The sequence below is a fragment of the Callithrix jacchus genome, chromosome 12, assembly GCF_049354715.1.
Source record: "Callithrix jacchus isolate 240 chromosome 12, calJac240_pri, whole genome shotgun sequence".
NCBI lineage: Eukaryota > Metazoa > Chordata > Mammalia > Primates > Cebidae > Callithrix > Callithrix jacchus.
The window spans coordinates 92,665,189-92,679,865 of record NC_133513.1 but is presented as its reverse complement, the minus strand read 5'-3'; the positions used below and the strand labels follow the sequence as shown (position 1 = coordinate 92,679,865).

General features: G+C 41.8%; 2 protein-coding genes across 6 annotated transcripts in view; one reads left to right on the top strand and one right to left on the bottom strand.

The window, feature by feature from the left end:
- The first annotated feature begins 5 nt into the window (after positions 1–5).
- COX15 (cytochrome c oxidase assembly factor COX15) overlaps positions 6–14,677 on the top strand; it is a 37,602-nt gene continuing 22,930 nt past the window's right edge. For 2 of the 3 annotated variants that reach the window (XM_054243235.2, XM_002756516.6), the window contains exons 1-7: positions 6–173; positions 2,663–2,844; positions 4,822–4,944; positions 5,225–5,411; positions 8,130–8,297; positions 11,128–11,209; positions 13,466–13,620. In XM_054243235.2, coding sequence (XP_054099210.1) covers positions 84–173; positions 2,663–2,844; positions 4,822–4,944; positions 5,225–5,411; positions 8,130–8,297; positions 11,128–11,209; positions 13,466–13,620 — 987 coding nt within the window. In that variant the 5' untranslated portion in view covers positions 6–83. The remainder of the gene's footprint in view (positions 174–2,662; positions 2,845–4,821; positions 4,945–5,224; positions 5,412–8,129; positions 8,298–11,127; positions 11,210–13,465; positions 13,621–14,677) is intronic. The other variant, XM_054243236.2, reaches the window with a different exon arrangement.
- ENTPD7 (ectonucleoside triphosphate diphosphohydrolase 7) overlaps positions 12,319–14,677 on the bottom strand; it is a 59,944-nt gene continuing 57,585 nt past the window's right edge. For 2 of the 3 annotated variants that reach the window (XR_013525058.1, XR_008475633.2), the window contains one exon: positions 12,319–13,641. Coding sequence is in view for 1 of the 3 variants with exons in the window: in XM_078346248.1 (XP_078202374.1) it covers positions 13,638–13,641 (4 nt within the window). In the remaining 2 variants the exon portion in view is untranslated. The remainder of the gene's footprint in view (positions 13,642–14,677) is intronic. The other variant, XM_078346248.1, reaches the window with a different exon arrangement.

Below are 14,677 nucleotides of genomic sequence, written 5' to 3'. Positions count from 1 at the left end.
GAAGTGCTTCTCTTATCCGTGGCGGAGAAAGGAGACGGTGGATCCCTGGGTTGCGGAAGAGGTGGCCGTGCACTGTCGTCAGTATGCAGCGATTGCTCTTTCCGCCCTTGAAAGCCTTGATGGGGAGGCAGTATCTGCGGCTCCTGGCTCGTAGGGCGGCGCCTCGAGCACAGGTACAGCACTGCAGCAGACTCCGAGTCGCGGGAGCGGGGATGGAGTGCAAGGGCCAGGATAAAGATAATGGAGAGCCCCCACATCACGTTTCCGGAGCTCCTTACAGTGTACTCACAACTCATTTCCTTGTGTTCAGAGCCCCTAGGTTCAGAACTGGACCATTGACCTGCTGTGTGGTATTGGCCAAGTGATTTAAACTTTGTTCTTCAATTTCCTTCTCTGTAAAATGGGGATAACAATACTACTTTAAGGTTTGTTATGGGGATTACATTCTTTAATATACATCAGACCTTTAGCACATGGTAAAAGCTGAGTAATTTTTACCCGTATAGTTTATTTTTGCTTAAAAAGTTCCAAGTAGTCAGGTGAGGAAGTATAACTGCATTCTATAGAGAAGGAAATTGAGGCCTAAAGTTAACTTTTCTAAAGGTGACCATTTAATCAGAACTAGGAAACCGAGCATGGATCTTTGGACTTGTAGGGGTATAGTCAGAAGAGGGCATGTATCTTGCTTAACTAGTAATTATTGAGTGGTTATTATTATATATTAGGTACTGGAAAAAGAAAGATAAATATTACAAGACTCCTGCCCTGGAGGAAGTCACCGTTTATTCAGTTATGAAATCCTTATCATGGTCTCATTATATAAACAAATGATGTTAGAAACAAAGTAGCAGGAGAGAGAAAGAGCAAGACTGACAAGACACTGCCATCCCAAAGCTCATAGTTTAGTGGGAGATACAGACAGATGTGCTGCAAAGTCATGTGCTGCATAATAACATTTTGATCAGCAACAGCCACAGATATAGTGGTTGTCCCATAAGATTATAATGGAGCTGCCCTTCCAAGTGTACCTTTTTTTAAAAAAAAATCTTTTTCTCTAAATTTCTTTTTTAGAGACATGGTTTTACTTTGTCACCCAGGCTGGAGTGCAGTGGCATGATCATAACTCACTGCAGCCTCCAACTTGGAACTTCTGGTCTCAAGCCATCCTGTTGCCTCAGTCTCTTAAATAGTTAAGACTACAAGTATGTGCCACTGTGCCTAATTTTTTTTTTTTTTTTGAGACAGAGTCTAACAGTGTCACCCAGGCTGGAGTGCAGTGGCACAATCTCGGCTCACTGCAACTTCCATCTCCCCGGTTCAAGCAGTTCTCTGCCTCAGCCTCCCAAGTAGCTGGGATTACAGGCACCCACCACCAAGCCTAGCTAATTTTTATAGTTTTAGTAGAGACGGGGTTTCACCATCTTCACCAGTCTGGTCTTGAACTCCTGACCTTCTGATCCGCCTGTGTCAGCCTCCCAAAGTTCTGGGATTACAGGTGTGAGCCACCATGCCTGGCCCAGTGCCTAATTTTTTAAAAAATAGAGATGGGGTCTCGCTATGTTACCCAGGCTGGTCTCAGACTCCTGGCCTCCCAAAGCGTTGGGATTACAGGCATGAGCCATTGTACCTGGCCACATTTTAAAATCTTTTATACCGTATTTTTACTGTAACTTTTCTATGTTTAGATAAACAAATATTTACCATTGTGTTACAGTATTGAGCACAATAACACACCATACAGATTTGTAGCCTAAAAGCAATAAGCCATACCATATAGCTCTGGGATATAGTAGGCTATACCATCTAGATTTCTATAAGTACTTTTTTTTTTTTTGAGAGAGTTACGCTTTGTCGCCTAGGCTGGAGTGCAATGGCGCGATGGCTCACTGCAACCTCTGCCTCTCAGGTTCAAGTGATTCTCCCACATCAGTCTCTCAAGTAGCTGGGACTACAAATATATACCACCATGTCCAGCTGATTTTTGTATTTTTAGTAGAGATAGTGTTTCACCATGTTGTGCAGGCTGGTTTTGAACTCCTGACCCAAGTGATCCGCCCACCTTGGCCTCCAAAAGTGCTGGGATTACAGGTGTGAGCCACCACACCCAGCCATTAGATTTGTGTAAGTCTATGAGGTTCACACAATGATGCAAGTGCTTAAGAATGCATTTCACAGAACACATGTCCCTGTTGTTAAGGGATGCTTGACTGTATGTTAGTGTATTAAGGGCCATTCAGTATACTGTGGGAATGACCTATTGCAGACCATGAGAAGCCTGGGAACACATTCCAGAGGAGGTGACATGTAAGCAGAGATCTGCAGTAGGTATTATCAATCAGGGGACAGGAAGTGTACCAGCCAGAGAGAAATGTTTAATGACCTAGATGTGAAAGAAAATAATTCATATCTGTAAGCAGAGTGAAGTCTGTATGCAGAGATGAGAAGATTGATGTAGTTTGGGATAGGCTTGAGTGAGGCAGACTTGAAAACCAATTGGAAAACCAGTTGAAAGGTTGATGCAGTAATAAGGGATCATGACTTACCAAGGCGTAGCTGTGGGGATGCAGCCGTACAGGGTACTTCACCCTAATCAGAATGGGGTTGAGTGTGGTTAGCAGCCATTCCGTTTCTCCAATTGTAATTTGTCTATCTTGATCCTTAGTGTGATTGCATCAGATGCCCTTTGAGGCCAGAGCAATACAGCACCATCTCTGAAGTAGCTTTGCAGTCTGGAAGGGGTACAGTGTCCCTTCCCTCAAAGGCTGCTGAGCGGGTGGTGGGCCGATGGCTCCTTGTCTGCAGTGGAACAGTGGCTGGAGCAGTTATTCTTGGTGGAGTAACTAGGTGAGTAATTTGCTCATAGTGAGTTGAGTATTAGGATCATTAGTAGAAACACAGGATGATTGAGGAGAAAGGCTTTTTTTTTTTTTTTTTTTTTTTTGAGACAGAGTCTTGCTCTGTCATCCAGGCTGGAATGCAGTGGTGCTATCTTGGCTTACTGTGACCTTCGCCCAAGTTCAAGTGATTCTTCTGCCTCAGCCTCCCAAGTAGCTGGGACTACAAGTGCCCGCCATCATGCACAGCTGATTTTTGTATTTTTAGTAGAGATGGGTTTTCACCATGTTGACCAGGCTGATCTTAAACTCCCGACCTCAGGTGATCTGCCCACTTCGGCCTCCCAAAGTGCTGGGATTATAGGCATGAGCCACTGCATGCAGCTGGCTAAAGGAATTTTACAGAGTATCTAGTCTAGCTCCCTCATCGTACAGATGGAGAAACCGAGGCCTTAAAGAAGGAACATGTCTGATGGCTTGCCCTGCCATAGAACAGTTGAGTGTTTTGTTAGTAGGAGCCTTCTAGAAACACTGGTTTACATCTTAACTAGTACCTGTGCATTGTTTATGTATCTTTTTTCTTCCAATCAGGGTTCAAGTTTGTCTCAAAACTTTTTTTACAGTTTGTTTGAATTAAACCTAAAGAAGTTCCGTACATCACAATTGGTTCATGTTTCTTAGGTTTATTTAAATCTATGAGGAGACTATAGATTTAGATACTCCTTCCATCTCCCTCTTTTAGTTGCTGAGGAAACATAAATCATTTGTCCTATGATTTTGCACAGTCTAGATTTTGCCAATTATATAACTGTTGATGTTTAACATGTCCCTTTGTCCCCTCTCTTTCCTGTGACTGGACGGTTGCTTGATCAGATTCAAATTGGGGATGAGGGAGCAAAATACTTCAATAGGTGAACAGAACATTCATGAATATCTGGTGTCTATTACAGATGTTAACAACCATTGATTACTATTGCCTAGATCCATTATTTCATTAGCATAGCAAAATTATAATATTTTATTAGCTCAACTCTAAAAAGCTTTCCCTCATCAACAATTTGGATGTCTCAAGCTATAGTTTATATAGGAAAGGCAGGATAAATACTTGATTCTTCTTTCCCTTTATTTACCATTTTCAAAATAATAATTTGGTCCCCCAAATCCTCCAAAAGCAACAAATAAAGCATTTGAGTTTTTAAGGCTCATTATGAGCTCATAGGTTCAAACACACTTGATATGTTTTATTCCATTGTGATGATGGTGTTAATGATTTGCTCAAATGGTCCCATCTTGAGTCAGTGGGCATCTCCTGAAATTGGCTCTAGTGACTTTTTGGCAGGGCCCTAATTACCTTTGATAGCTTCCTTTCTAGTATGACAAGATGTTCCAAGCTCACCTTGTACATTTCTTGCCTCAGGCCTAAAATCAGCCTTTTACTTTAGGAATCCTAACTCCTTTTGGTGAAAACGTTTCTGATTTTAATCAAATGTGTCTTCCTCAGATTCTCTTCACATTCCACGTCCCTTATTTAAAAATACCTTATGTGTTATATAAGTTATGAGCAAGTGCAACAAATTTGAATTTTATTGTCTATAAATTTACCCAAGAATCTAAACCTGTGTACATATAAACAGATCTCTTTTCCCTGGTAAAGAATGTTGGTTATGCATTTAGAACACATTTCTTTGGCTGTAGGGATTGATTTTGCCTGTCAGGGAATGCTAGGAATTGAGTAAAAAGAAAAAAAGTAATTGGGGAGACTTGAATAAAAGGATTGAGAGAATGTAAGGGTAAATAAATTTGCACCTGATGGCAGCTGTTTCTGACAAAATTATAAGCAGTGAGAAAGAAATGTCTCAAAAGAGGAAACAAGGAAACAATGTGTTTACCTTGAATGACGTTAAGTTCAGATCCACTTGTTGCTGTAAACCTTTTGTGAGTAATCCAGCCTCATGCACACACCCCAAAATTTTTTTCCTATCCTAAGGTTGACAGAGTCTGGCCTCTCAATGGTAGATTGGCATTTAATAAAGGAGATGAAGCCACCTACAAGCCAAGAGGAATGGGAAGCAGAATTCCAAAGATACCAGCAATTTCCAGAATTTAAAATGTAAGTGTTAGAGAAAATTAGGTAAACATCCCAGTAGGCCTATTTAATCTTTTGCACTTAAACCCTTCAGAATGGTTAGGTTATTTCATGATCTTTGGTTCAGTTATGTTTAGTGAGCTCCTATTCTAAGCCTCTAAATCTAAAGTCATTCTGAGGCCGTTGATGAGGAAGAGGGCAGACCTACCAAGTTGCAGGACTGAGAGTTTTTGCATTCCATAAAAAAATAAAAATCAGAAGGATGTTTCCTCTTTCTTCTTTTTTGACTTCCCATTTCACCCAGCTTGAATCATGATATGACATTGGCAGAATTCAAGTTCATCTGGTACATGGAGTACTCACACCGAATGTGGGGTCGCCTTGTAGGCCTTGCATACATCCTGCCTGCTGCCTACTTTTGGAGAAAGGGCTGGCTCAGCCGTGGCATGAAAGGACGTGTTCTTGCCCTCTGTGGCCTAGTCTGCTTCCAGGTAAGATTTATTCAAGGCTGAGAAACCAGAAATGCTCCCAGGAGCTTCCTAGTTGACATTGTTTTTAAGGAAATAATCTCTGAGGCACTTTTAATAGAGTAGGTAAGAGAATGCATTTTAGTGTCACAGGCCTCGCTTCAAGCCCCAGCTCTGCCACTTAGTAGGGCAAATAACCTAACCTCTGAAAGCTATGATTTCTTTGCCTGTAAATGGGGATAATAGTGCTCAGCATGTACAGTTGTGTAAATATTAAATGAGATAATCCATATTTGAAGTACTTAGTTTAGTGCCTGGAATCAGTAAGCACTCAGTAGTATATTTTCATGTGTGGCAAGAAGTAGAGTTTGTTTCCCATCATGGGTATCTCCCTAAGTTCTTGTCTCTTCCCTTTTTCTAACTCACCTGCTGTAGGAAAGTGGGATCCCTGTGCTAGAATGCTACAGAAGCATACAGGAAGATTCCAAAAGAGAAGCATTTTGTGGGATGAAGGACTGTAGAATACAGATGTAGCTGAGAGATAGTCAGATATAAATGGCAATTAAAATCATGTAAGTTGAGCTCCGCTTAAGGAAGTACTCCCACAGTTAACAGGTTAGTGCTGCTAGGATGATGGAAAAAAAAAAGTTGGGTGAAACTGAGAGCCAGGAATTAAGGGAGAAGACACATAGGAGTATTTGGGTCAAGGTATAGAGATCCTGAAGGAGATTATCAGAGCATCAAAGAAACATCATCAAAATTTGACTAGGAAGAAGCTAATTGGTTAATTTAAGTCAGAAGCAGTAAGAAAATGAGCCAATTAGAAGGGGTTAAGGCCGGGCATGGTGGCTTATGCCTATAATCCCAGCGCTTTGGGAGGTGAAGGTGGGCATATCACTTGAGGTCAGGAGTTCCAGACCAGCCTGGCCAACATGGTGAAACCCCGTTTCTACTAAAAACACAAAAATTAGCCAGGTGTGCTGGCATGGTCCGGTAGTCCCAGCTGCTTGGGAGGCTGAGGCAGGAGAATCGCTTGATCCCAGGAGGCAGAGGTTGCAGTGAGCTGAGATCACACTACTGCACTCCAGCGTGAGTGATAGAGCAAGACTCCATCTCAAAAAAAAAAAAAAAAAGAGAGAGAAAGAAGGAATTAAGGAGGGAGATGAGAGAGAAGAAATGAGGCAGCAGAAACAGGTAATCATTAGACATTAATCAGTCTAATAGTAACCAGAGAAAGGCACATAGAACAAAATGAAAGTTAACATTTTCGAATTAGAAAAACTAACACTGACAACAGACTATTTGGAGGCAGAAATTGAAGATGTCAGATAAGCTATGGGAGAAGAAAGTAGGCTAGTGAATCACACTGTGTACGTCTTCATCTTTCAGTGTCTCATGCAGGTGAAATCAAGGTAATTAGAATATACAGGGTAATCTTGAAAAGGGAGAGAAATGCGCAAAAGGATTTCCGGAAGAGTATGTATTTAGAAGAAGTAGCAGAATCCACCTCTTTGGCCTGATTCTATTGAGTTGGGCAGGTGGGGGTGAAAGGGCTATGTCTTATCTCGTATGATTGGAACTGATAATTGTTTGGTTAATTGAAAAAACCAGTTAAAGCAGAGAATCATCCCAGCTACTCAGGAGGCTGAGGCAGGAGAATTGCCTGAACCCAGGAGGCGGAGGTTACGGTGAGCCGAGATCGTGCCATTGCACTCCAGCCTGGGTAACAAGAGCGGAAACTCCATCTCAAAAAAAAAAGCAGAGAATCATAGAATATGATACATACCGTAAACTTTTAAACTTAAATCTGTATTTTCATTACCAACTTTTAAAAAATAAGGGCTAAAGCCTTTTCTTTGGCTATGCATCCCCAGGTTAGCATTCAACTGCAGGTTTCTTATATCCCCATAAACTATGATTTTGCTTTAAGAGGAGTGGGAACAGATATTTGCAAAGCAATCTGCATGTAAAACCTTACTGATTTTTATGATTTCCCCCTGAAACTTTTATAATTGTCTTACTCCAACCTAACTTGATGGTAGTTGTTTTTTTTTTTTTTTTTTTTTTTGGAGATGGAGTTTTGCTCTTGTTACCCAGGCTGGAGTGCAATGGCACAATCTCTGCTCACCGCAACCTCCGCCTCCTGGGTTCAGGCAATTCTCCTGCCTCAGCCTCCTAAGTAGCTGGGATTACAGGCACGCGCCACCATGCCCAGCTAATTTTTTGTATTTTTAGTAGAGGCAGGGTTTCACCTCATTGAAGCAGGATGGTCTCCATCTCTTGACCTCGAGATCCACCCGCCTCGGCCTCCCAAAGTGCTGGGATTACAGGCTTGAGCCACCGCGCCCGGCTCTGATGGTAGTTATTTTTAAGCATTTACCTTTATTAAGTTTCTCCAAAGTATTCGGTCTAGTTTTATAAGACATATGCATGGACCCTTTTGTTTTTAAGCTCATCGGCTATCGTTAACGTATTTTATGCATGGCTGAAGACAATTCTTCTTCCAGTTTGGCCCAGGGAAGCCAAAAGATTGGATACTTCTTATCTAAATAGTAGTTAAGTATTAATGGTGATATATGAAGAATTGTGAATAAGTCATGAATCTTGGGACAGTGCATATTGGGGAGGGTATGGAAAGAGAAGGGGGAGGGTAGCGAGTACTCCTGATAGCCCACTTCCTCAGTAAAGTTGAACAGATCATTTTAACCTGGTTTTGTTTGCTTTGTCACTTGGGGGTTCTAGGGTCTGTTGGGATGGTATATGGTGAAAAGCGGACTAGAAGAAAAACCAGACGCCCATGACATCCCTCGGGTCAGTCAGTACCGCCTCGCTGCTCACCTGGGATCAGCCCTGGTTCTTTATTGTGCCAGCTTATGGACCTCACTCTCACTGCTACTGCCTCCACACAAGGTGAGTTGTGTGGAAATATCTCTTCAAGACCCTGCTTTCAAATTCTTTTGGATATGTATCTAGAAGTAGAATTACTGGATCACATGGGAGCTGAATATTTTGCCAACATTTTCTACTGGGAAAGGTGAAACACAAATTGAAAAATAGAGTGGGAGGGAATACCAACAACAAGAGATATCCCTGTCACTTTACCTTCGACTCCCAGAAGGGATGGTAGATGGCAAGGTGAGGAAGATCAGAACAGAGGTGTTTCTGAATTTCTGGGGTGTATAAGAGCCATATTGTATTGTTCATTAAACAGGGACCTACCACTTAAGTCTAATAATATAGGAAACCTTAGTGATTTTGTCTGAAGTATTTTTCTGTATGCTGATTAAAGGAGAATGCTAGTTTTTCATTTTATGCTTTGATTTAAAAGCAAGGTATAACATTTTTTTGAGACCTTCATTAATAATAGAGGTCTCAAGACACTGCACCCTTATAGGACATTTTTTTTCCCCGAGAATTGTTTTTAACATGAGTCTTGGTTGGGTGCAATGGCCCATGCCTGTAATCCCAGCACTTTGGGAGGCCGAGGCAGGCAGATCACCTGAGGTTGGGAGTTCAAGACCAACCTGAGCAACATGGAGAAACCCCATCTCTACTAAAAATACAAAACTAGCTGGGCATGGTGGCGCATACCTGTAATCCCAGCTACTTGGGAGACTGAGGCAAGAGAATCACTTGAACCTGGGAGGTGGAAGTTGTGAGCCGGATTGCACCATTGCACTCCAGCCTGGGGAACAAGAGTGAAATTCTGTCTCAAAAAAAAAAAAAAAAAAAGAGTCTTATATTAGGTATTGAAATCATGGGTTGACCTGAGTAAGCTGTTCCTGGAGAAAAGTTTGAGATGACAGCAGGACTTTTGAGCTGAATTATCTGTTAGGTACTTGGAACAAGCAGCTTGATCCCGATAAGGACTGAAGATGTTGTCTGGGCAGTCATTCCCACAGACAAGCCAATTGGGTTGAAATATCGATGTACTAGAAAACCACGTCTGAATAATTCCTGTTCTCCTGACTTTTAAAGCCAGACTTCTTTTGTTTTTGTTGTTTGTTTGTTTGTTCCAGTTCGCTCTGTTGCCCGGGCTGGAATGCAGTGGCGTGATCTTGGCTCGCTGCTACCTCTGCCTCCCGGGTTCAAGCACTTCTCCTGCTTCAGCCTCCCAAGTAGCTGGGACTACAGGCACAAGCCATCATGCCCAGCTAATTTTTTTGTATTTTTAGTAGAGATGGGGTTTTGCCATGTTGGCCAGGCTGCTCTCGAACTCCTGACCTCAGGTGATCCACCTGCCTCTGCCTCTGCCTCCCCAAAGTGCTGGGATTACAGGTGTGAGCCACCACACCAGTCAAAGCCAAACTTCTAAAATGAATTGCCTGCATATATAGCTGCTGCCTCCTGACAACCTATTCCTTCTTTTCAATCCCTGTAATTATCTTCCCCACCCTACCCAATACATACACAGTCACACATTTACCCACAGTCACACATAAACCCACATACTCTCACTGCTGAAATTGTACTCTTAAAGGTTACTGATAACTTTATCAATTAATTGTTTTTCTCTGTATATTTAGATTCACCTAATTACAAAAAGGATTTGAGATGCTAGCCAATGAGCCATATAGTGCAGTGCTGTCCAACACATTAGCTACTAGCTACATATGGCTATTTAAATTTTAATTAATTAAGGCTGGGCACGGTGGCTCATGCCTGTAATCCCAGCATTTTAGGAGGCTGAGGTGGATGGATCATTTGAGGTCAGGAGTTCGAGATCAGTCTGGCCAACATGTTAAAACCCCATCTCTACTAAAAATTAAATAATTAGCCAGGCAATAGTGGCACACGCCTGTAATCCTAGCTACTTGGGAGGCTGAGTCAGGAGAATCACTTGAATGTGGGAGTTGGAGGTTGCAGTGAGCCAAGATTACACCACTGCACTTCAGTCTGGGTGACAGAATGAGGAAGAAAAAAAATTTTTTTTAATTAATTTAATAAAATTAACTTTATTTAAGTAAACTTTTTTTTACTTAACCTTTAAATTAATTTTTTATTTAATTTTCAGTCATACTAGCCAGGTTTCAAGCTCTTCTTAGGTAGATGATAGTCCTTTTCCATCACAGCAAGTTCTATGATATGTTAGCAATGATATCTAACTTTTCATATAGTAGATTGTAAGCTATTTGAGGGTAGCATTCTGACATAACTCCTTTGTATCTTTATAGTCACCTTTTTATAAAGCTCTTAATAAATATTTGATGATTCATTGATTAGTATTAGAAGTTGGCTGTAGTAAGAATAAAAACAAATTTTGATTTTATCAAAAACACTAAACACAGAAATCTCTAAGCATTTTATGCAATTTTGATTCTGACTGTATTTGCTAAACACTGATATGACACACATGAAAAATCCAGTCCTGATCTTAAGCTATATCCTTTTAGCTGTGATGAAGCATTTTTTCCTGAATAATGTAAATCATTCAGTTTTTGAACAGATATGTAATGAGTACCTATGCGCCAATCACTAAGCTAAGATTGCTGTTGTAAGAAAGATGGCAGTTCCTGCCTTCACAAAACTTAACGGGGTATCAGGGAAAACAGATAGTAACATATAATTATAATAAAGTCCAGCGCACGTTGGAACAGAATATCTGCTGGGAATACTAAACCTAGTCTAGGAGTCAGAGAAGATCTGATCCTAATTTGTCACTTGGGTTTGGCATTGGAGATCTTTGCTGCCTCTCATTGTTCCTGCAACACAGTTTAACTGATTTTTTTTTCTTATTTAGTTGCCTGAAACCCGTCAGCTCCTACGGTTGAGACGATTTGCTCATGGAACAGCAGGTCTGGTGTTCCTTACAGCTCTCTCAGGTAGGACTCAGCTCATCGGAAATGACCTGTTAGCATTGTACTCAAAGGTGGGACCTCTTGCCTGATGCTTTGCCCCTTCCTTCTGCATCTTTATATTTCCTTTTCACATCTGCTTCTCACATTCCCACCATCTTCACCCTGTTTCCTGTTCCTTTCTCTCTTCCAAAAATTCTACATTCCTGTCAATTGAACAAAAATTTTGAACATGTACCTAGATCCAGACTGCCTAGGTTCAAATCCTAGCTTCGCCACCTGTGAACTGTATGACCTTTGCAAGCTCTGTAACCTCTCTTGGGACTTTGAGACCTTATCTGTAAAATGGAGATTATGACAACAGTATGAGTAGTAAATGTGAAATGTGTAGAACAGTACCTGGTATGAAGCAAAGGCTATATAAGTGTTAGCTGTTACTATTATATAAACATTATTGTTATCACATTACATCAAGATGGGTCAGACAAAAGACTTGCCCTCACAGATGGTTACAGGTGGAGAGTTCATTGGCACAGAGAGACCAACATAGGATTTTTTTCATTCTTTTTTTTTTGAGACCGAGTCTTACTCGGTTGCTCAGGCTGGAGTGCAGTGGCATGATCTCAGCTTACTGCAACCTCTGCCTCCTGGGTCCAAGCGATTCTTGTGCCTCAGCCTCCCAAGTAGCTGGGACTACAGGTGCACAACACCACGCCCAGCTAATTTTTATATTTTTAGTAGAGACGGGGTTTCACCACTTTGGCCAGGCTGGTCTGGAACTCCTGACCTCAAGTGATCTACCCACCTCGGCCTCCCAAAGTGCTGGGATTGTAGGCATAAGCCAGAAGCCCAGCCTTTTTCATTCTTTAAACCACAGCACCTCTGCTGCTCTCATTCTAGAACTGCACTATCTAGTGGAGGAATCTGTAGCCTCGTATGGATATTTAAACTTATTAATTTAAGGTTAAATAAAATTTAGTTCTTCAGTCACACTGGCCACATTTCAGATGCTCCATAGGCACATGTGGCTAGTGGCTAGTATATTGGACGACACAAATACAGAACACTTCCACTCTCACAGAAAGTTCTATTGACAGCACTGCTCTGGAATAAAAATAATATTGATTCAAACCAATGAGCTACTCAACACTTTTATTTTTGGCATAAGAGCATGAATTTTTACTTCATAAGAGGTATTTAAAAATATGGAGTGGGTTGGGTATGGTGACTTACATCTGTGATTCCAGCACTTTGGGATGCTGAGGCAGGTGGATTGCTTGAGCCAGGGAGTTCAAGACCAGCCTGAGCAAAATGGTGAAACCTCGTCTCTACAAAAAATACAAAAATTAACCAGGTGTGATGTTGTACACCTGTAGTCCCTGCGACTCAGGGGCTAAGGCGGGAAGATTGCTTGAGCCCAGGAGGTCAGGGCTGCAGTGAACTGAGATTATGCCGCTGCACTCCAGCCTGGGTGACAGAGCAAGACTCTGACTCAAAAACAGGAAAAAAAAAAAAAAAAAAAAAAAAGGGAGGGTGACCCAAACATTTCTGGATTTTCTTTGATAATAAATAATGGATCAGTCATCCATTCATTCATGAATACCCTCTTTATTTGTTTATCCAGGATTTCATTTATAAGTTTTGGGATTTTTCTAACTTCTATGTTCAGTCAAAAAACATTTATTGAGCATTTGGGGAAGACAGATAATGCACAATAGAAACATAATGTGTTAGATGTCATGAAGAACAATAAATTAGGGTTAGGAGAGAGAAAATGGGCTAGGGGAGTGCCATTTTACATGGGATCATCAAGTGAAATCTCTTTGATAAGGACATCTGAGTGGAAGCTGAGGAAGTAAGGGAGTCATCTCCCTTACTTCCAAGATGTAGACAAGATGTCCAAGATGTAGACATCTGTGGGAGAGCATTTCTAAAATAAATCAGTAGCATTCAGTCGGGGGTGAGGAGGGCATCAAAATCACTAAGGGAATTTTTCTAAGCTAATAAGCCTCTCCTCCTCCTGCTACACCAGAGCCTCTACTCCACTTCTCTAGAGGAAGCAGAATCTTGGGGTGGGAGCAGGTAAGGATGCAGAGATTTGAAGTTTCTATGGTGATTGAGATGGATCTTCCCTGTTGGAGAACTCCTGTTGTAGATCTTTCTATTATTCTCTGATTATTCCCTTAGTTTAACTCTGGGATAACAGAACTTTTCTATGTCAGAACTAATATCTGGTCTCTTCTTCCTCTCATTTTAATAAATACCACTTACCTTGGAATGCAGGGGCTTTTGTGGCAGGGCTAGATGCTGGGCTTGTTTACAACTCCTTTCCCAAAATGGGAGAATCCTGGATCCCGGAGGACCTCTTTACCTTCTCCCCCATCCTGAGGAATGTTTTTGAGAATCCCACCATGGTGCAGTTTGATCACCGGATTCTGGTAAGTGTAGCTGGTGGTTACCTGCCAGAGAGCACAGGAGCCTATCATAGGCTTTGGGGTGTCATCGGTGAAGCACTGATGGCAACAGTGACAGGGTAGAGCAGGACCTATATTTCCTGCTCTCTTTGGAAGAAATTTTGGGACTAGTTCTCCGATGTAATGTTTTTGTCCTCATTACTCACCCCTGTCCCTCAGCACCCACCCCAGCCAAATTCTAGCTTTCAGGGCATTACCAGCTTCTTAAAGTTCAAATATGCCTTTTACCACTTGGCAAGTGATAACCTCCCTCAATCCTGCACATACCTAGAAAGTCATTTCAGCAGAAATGAGGTTGAGTAGAGAGAAGAATGTGGAGACCATAGTTGCTGAGCACATAGCTATTGCAGCTAAACCAGAACCTCAAGGAGCCAGGAGCCAGGAGCTTCACCAGTACTTTTTATTCTATTTAAGCTAATATGTAGTGAGGGTCTGCTATGGGCCATGTAAAGATTGGCTTGGAGGACTGGGTGTGATGAATTGGAGTGGGGAAAGATCAGCAGTAAGGAGACTGTGAAAAGCATAGTGCCACTGCACAGTGCCGAGGAGGGTGAGAGATATGGGGGCTACATGGTGGGAATGGAACTTGAGAAGAATGATACATCTGAGAGAGAATTTAAAGGAACACAGAGCCTGGGCACAGTGGCTCACACCTGTAATACCAGCACTTTTGGAGGCTGAAGTGAAAAGATTGCTTGAGCCCAGGAGCTTGAGGCTGCAGTGAGCTGTGATCACATTACTGTACTGTAGCCTGGGAGACAGAGTGAGATCCTGTCTCTTAAAAAGTTAAATTTAAAAATAAGAAGAGAGAGAGAGAGAGAGAGAGAGGAGTGAGTTAATAGATTGGCTGTCTGCAGCATGCTTAAAACATGACCAACAGGAATGGGACCATCGAAATGAGTGTGAAGCTAGAGGTGGGAGGATGTCATCAGATGGAGGCATGTTGAGTGTGAGATGAAAGAGAGTACATACAGAGAGAGAGGGCCAGAGGATTCAGCTGTGCAACAGGGACTGGGCAGAG